A 6000-nucleotide genomic window follows, 5' to 3' on the forward strand; every position below is an offset into this window, starting at 1 on the left:
AATGTGTATTAGTTTTTATCTATATAACTAATCTTTACAATTCTAAAAAAAGAAAAGTGCGTACATTACATTCTCTCATCAAACTGTTGCTCAAATGCAAGTTCATTTAAAACTAAATTGATGTTTCTTTGATCGTCACAGATAAACATTGCATGATAGCAATTTAAAACAGGATTAAAGATTAACCTTCATTTTAGAACAGTGTTGTTTACTGAAGAGCTTTAAGTACATCCGAAATACTGTCTTTTTCTAACAAGGCTAATATATAATTCGGTGAACATCATAGCACTCAGTGCTTGCCAGTGTACCTGCGGTATATTTCTACATATTCTCAAAAGTATATAATTTAGAGTGGCCCAAATCGGGAAACTGCAGCAGGGGATGGTTGGAGAATGAAAGGGAGTACCAAACAATTCTTTGTCAATTTATTTTATTGAAGGTAGTCCTTGTTTAGTGACCACTATTGGGACCACTATTAAGCAAAGCAGTTGTTAAGTGAAACTGCAACTCTGCTCATGATCTTACTTCAGCTTTTCTTTGCTTTACAGATCCGTGAAGAAGACAAATTCAAGGATTGGTTGCAAAGTTACTTTTTATCACCATGATAACTACGAATGGCCACTATATGAGACAGTCGCTAAACAAGGACTACCTATACTAGGAAACATAGGCTATTATACATATAAGATAGATCCATTCCCACTTTTCCTAATCTCAAATCTGATTTTATATAATATACATTTTTGAATAAGGATAAAAATGAAACAGAAAAGCTCATCCACTTGGTCTATAAGTATTTAAAATCCTGCAAGATTTTTCTAGTAACATTAAGTATTATGATTTTTCTGAGTTGAATTCAATGTGACTTTTGGGCAAAGCATCTTAAGAAGAAAAAGATGGGCTACCTTCCTCATCCGCCCCCAGCCATTGGTGGGGGACTTGGACCTCCAAAGTGGGTTATTCGACCCATTCTACGACGAGGAAATCCTGGAGGTCTAAGAGAAACAAAGATCAATTTAAAAAGCAGTAATTCTCACTTCTGTGGCCACATTTGGGCATCACAGTAATGTAGATTGAAAACTGATTTAATGTGAACAAAGTATATAGTCATTTGTACTATTCACCTGTTAACATGTATGATTATATTTGGATAACCCCATCTGTAACATATTTTGAATTAGACAAGAACAGAGATTTCTTTTCCAAAACGGAATAAACCCAAATAACTCATGATTTATAACTAATTCATTAGAAAATAAATTTCAAAAATCAGAATTAAGTACAGGGTAGTGACTTACAACCATAATCAAGCCTGAAAAAATAAGCTCAGAGAACACCAAGATCCCTGAACTACAAATATTCTCTTCTGTCGTTATGGTCTTAAATTGTGGCAGTCATTAAGTAAGTCATCACTTGACCAACGCAATTTTATAATCTTTTTTGCCATGGTCATTAAGTTAATGCAACAGTTTTCTTCAATGGGCATTTTTTGCTGAAACAGGAAGTAAATACCAGAAAATGGCAAAAAGCAGCAAAAATCATAGTTATATGATCAAAAGGGCCATAAATGCAGCCAACTGCCAAACATCCAAAATTGAACACGTGATCATGGGAGTATGTGCATCTGTCAAAATTCCAGAACTTGCTTATAAGCAACTCTGGAGAGGTCGAAAGTTATATGAGGACTTCCTATAAACTTATGATGACAAACAATCCATGAACAGAGTTAAAATTCTCCTGGCAGGAGGAAGCAAGCAAACAAAATTGTGTAGCCTGGTCTTTCATGAATTTAGCTCTGCATCTTAAAAGACATAATCTGATGAATGTAACAATGCATCTTTTATCATTTTTCCACTCAAACTCAAGTATACTTAAGTGTGGAAACTGAATTTATACTGGAGATACTACAGAAGAACTTTATAAATATGTAGAAACTCCAGAAAAACACAATGACTTTTAACCATTGCACTCCAATTTTTCACACTGTATGTCAGACATGTCAAACACAAGACCTGGGGCCCGGATGTGGCCCGCGAAGTGGTTTCATGTGGCCCACGAAGCCATCCTGGAAACAGTGAGGGAACGGCCTCCGCTGCCTTGGCCCTGGCCGGCCAGGAGCCAATGGACAATTTTGTGGTGGCCATCTATGCTGAAATGCATTCAGTCTTAGCTCCATAAGGCTGTCCAGAAACAGTGGGGAACCAGCCCCTGCCGCGTTGACCCCCCCCCGGGTACATGCTGGGGAGGTGTCACCCTTTGTGAGGCATGAAGAAATGGACCATGCCTTGGCACTTGCCCCGGTCCCACCCCCTTCTGCCAGAGACCCTCAGATCTGTCCCACTCCTACCCAGGCCCCCACAGGCCCCCTTGACGCTAACGATGTAGAGCTGTCCATGCCCACTCAGTAGGCCACACCCACTCCATCCACGCCCACCCAATAGGCCGCACCCACCCTGGCCACACCTATCTGGCCCCCAGAGGGCAACCGCAATGCTGATGCGGCCCTCAATGAAATTGAGTTTGACACCCCTGCTGTATGTCATCTAAATTAAAGCAAAAAAAGCAGTACCCTCTTCCATCGTCATATCTTGAAGAAGAGGAAGATGTGTAACCTCTCCTCAAATCTGGGTGAATAATGCTCTGAAAACTAAAATGAAAATCTCTGTTAATTGAAATAAGAAAGATCTGAAATATTCAGTATTTCTAGAACTGTGTGCAACATTTTAAAAATAACCAAGTGCTAAAGATCAAGCAACTGGTTGTTTTAAATTTATTTTCCAAACACAAAAATAGATTGAAATAGAACTGAAAATAAAATGTTATTGTTAGCAGAACCCTCAAAACCAAACACAAAATTTATAAGCTGACAATTAAATGTGACGCAATCAGCTAAATTAATTTTATAACGCAAAGCTATCCTATATAAAACCACAATTTTCCAATACTGTGTGACAATGGACAATAGTCAATATATAATACAACTCGTGGAACCAAGCATTAGTTAACCTATAGCTCTTTCTGGATGGAACTATTTAATGTTTCACTACTTCATGCATTTCTTCATTTGCTGAATTGAAAAAGAATAGCTAAAATGTCCAAAGACTTAGAATATACACCTAAATGGTATTGCAGACTGATAGGTCATAGACCAGCACTAGACATTTCACTGCCTGTGGAGGACAAGATAATACTACCATTACATTCCATATATAAACGGATTATAACAGTAGCTGAATTCCACTTTGTTGTTCATGAGGAAATATGAACCTGGATCAGAAAACACTGTCAGGAAATGCAGACCCAATCTACACTGCCCAATTCTTTGTCTCCACTGCTGTTTCTCATCACTCATCAAGGCTGAGAAGCACTTTCACGTTGCCTAATGGCAGAAGCCCGACCTTTTAAGGAACAGCCAACATTTTTGAATATTAGAAATTAGGAATGTTAGAAATTTCATTTTAAAGTTATTTAATCCATCTGGTCTTTTAATTAAATATGGATTCAGAGTTGTTACAAGCACTATCCTGTTTGAGGGTCAACTATTAGCTCAGCTTTCTCCTGATATTCAAGGATACTCCAAAAATTGTTAGTTTTTCCAAAAAATCTTATTATACAAGGAATTCTGTGCATAGAGAAACTCTTATGTATTTATTTGTATGTATCTAAATTACTCTATAAATCTTATGAAATTATTGCTGAAAATTCAGCCTTGTGTTTAATTTCCTTTTACATTTTTTCTTAAGACATTGATTATATGTTTTCATCAATTTTATTCAAAAACTCCACAAGAAGAGCAATACGAATGAGATCCTTCTACTCCATAGATGTTTTGCTAAATAAATTTAACTGTAAAATACATCAATTATATATACTAATCTACTCAGGCTTGAAGTACCTCAAAGGGAAATTGTGTAATTTGTGTTTTTTAATTTGATGGGAAAACTTCACTTACAACATAACTATGAAATCTGCTATTCCCCAGAAGAAGTCAGTTACAGATGACAAACTCCATGGAGCCCGGCTTCGGTTATCCAAAACTTGTCCTACAACCCAGAACAACAATTATGACCATTTTGAAATAATAATGGAACCAATCATATACCGTAACAAAAGAGCTGATCATACAATATTATTAACCCAAAGTTTGTTTATAAACCCAATCCCACCCATTCCTTTCATTGTTCAGGATAATAATTATAGTTCCAGAAGCGACCAATAAAAAAAAAAAAAGAGAGAGAGAGAGAGAGAGAGAGAGAGAGAGAGAGAGAAAGATGACATTTAATAAAAAGGCCAGGATACTGCAGACAGTGATCCCCCTTTAAGAGTGATCTTTTCACTAGCGGATCCACGGGAGTTTCTTTCAGTGCGTATTGCTGAGTAGACTCCAGCCCAACTTGGTACCCCAGGTAGGAGCGGCCAGTTTTAAGCTTGTCCCACAAGGCTGTGTTGCGCCTTTGCTACGCTCCCGCTCTCCCTCGGGATCAAAGCCAGGCGAAACAGAACGCGGAAACACCTGAACGTTCCCCCTCCCCGGGCTGCGGGCTTTCCCCCTCCGTCAAAAATCTCCGGTTCTCACCGTTCGAAATGTAAACCATCGCTACGCCGCCTCGCCTCCGCCCCGAGAGCGCCCGACAATCCCCGAACCGACCCCCGAGTGTTCTCTCTTGCTCCGCCCCTTCACCGAGAAAGTCAGCGCTGGGAAGACTCCATTGGCTGAGAGCTCTGGGATGGTCCGTGGCGTCACTGTCCCTTTGATGCTTCCTTTCCCACCCCCTCATCTTTTTTGTCTCAGGAGTATAGAGCTAGAAATGCAGAAGGGATGTTGCTTTGTAAGGAAAAGGAGATTTGAATGCCCGCTTTAAAATGCTTATTCTACATATTGTATCTCTGCCTGACATAAATAAATGTTGTTCAAGGCATGATCGAAGGAATACATCGGTCGGACGACAAAAATTTTGCTTCCAGAAAACTTTTGGATGTTCCTTATAGACTTTGGCTGCTAATTGTGAAGATAACGTGAAATTCATTCTATTATATGTTGAATGTGATAGATTATATTGAAATCTGTTTTTACACAATGGCAGTGTATAGGTAGTCCTCGACTCACAACAGTTCATTTAGTGACTGTTCAAAGTTACATCGTCACTGAAAAAAGTGACTTATGACCCTTTTTTCACACTTGCAACCGTTGCCCCAAACCCACAGTCACATGATCAAAATTCAGATGCTTAGCAATTGACTTTTATTTATGATGACCGCAGTCTCCCGGGGTCATGTGGTCCCCTTTTGCAACTTTCTGACAAGCAAAATGAATAGAACAGAATAACAAAGTTGGAAGGGATCTTGGAGGTCTTCTAGTCCAACCCACTGCTCAGGCAGGAAGCCCTATACCATTTCAGATAAATGGTTGGCCAATCTCTCCTTAAAAACTTCCAGTATTAGAGCATTCACAACTTCTGGAGGCAGGTTGTTCCGCTGATTAATTGTTCTAACTGTCAGAAAATTTCTCCTTAGTTCTAATTGCTTCTCTCTTTGGTTAGTTTCCATCCATTGCTTCTTGTCCTGCCTTCAGGTGCCATGGAAAATAGCTTGACTCCCTTTTCTTTGCGGCAGCCCCTGAGTTATTGGAACATTGCTATCATGTCACCCCTCGTCCTCTTCATTAAACTAGATATACCCAATTCCAGCAACTATTCTTCATATGATTTAGCCTGATCATTTTTGTTGCTCTTCTCTGTACTCTTTCTGGAGTCTCAACTTCTTTTTTACATCGTGGCAATCAAAGCTGGATGCAGTATTCCAAGTGTAGCCTTACACACTTGAGGGCAATGGGGAAGTCAGATTCACTTAACAACCATGTTACTAATTTACAATTGCAGCGCTTCACTTAACAACTGTATCAAGAAAGGTCATAAAATGGGTAAAATCCACTTAACAAATGTCTCACTTAGCAACAGAGATTTTGGGCTCAATTGTGGTCATAAGTCGAGGACTACCTGT

General features: G+C 39.0%; 1 protein-coding gene across 2 annotated transcripts; it reads right to left on the reverse strand.

Moving 5' to 3' along the window:
- Positions 1–901: 901 nt before the first annotated feature.
- SELENOK (selenoprotein K) lies at positions 902–4728 on the reverse strand. Of its 2 annotated transcripts, none has more exons than XM_039360896.1 (4): positions 4577–4728; positions 3953–4043; positions 2570–2647; positions 902–995 (listed from the first exon to the last, which is right to left on the reverse strand). In XM_039360896.1, the coding sequence occupies exons 1-4, from the start codon at positions 4593–4595 to the stop codon at positions 902–904; spliced, it is 282 nt and encodes a 93-aa protein (XP_039216830.1). In that variant the 5' UTR covers positions 4596–4728. The 2 variants fall into 2 exon arrangements, with proteins under 2 accessions (XP_039216830.1, XP_039216831.1); XM_039360897.1 differs by having other exon boundaries at positions 911–995.
- Positions 4729–6000: the final 1272 nt, after the last annotated feature.

This window comes from Crotalus tigris, unplaced genomic scaffold (assembly GCF_016545835.1).
Source record: "Crotalus tigris isolate CLP2741 ecotype Arizona unplaced genomic scaffold, ASM1654583v1 scf7180000019181.594810, whole genome shotgun sequence".
Classification (NCBI taxonomy): Eukaryota; Metazoa; Chordata; class Lepidosauria; order Squamata; family Viperidae; genus Crotalus; species Crotalus tigris.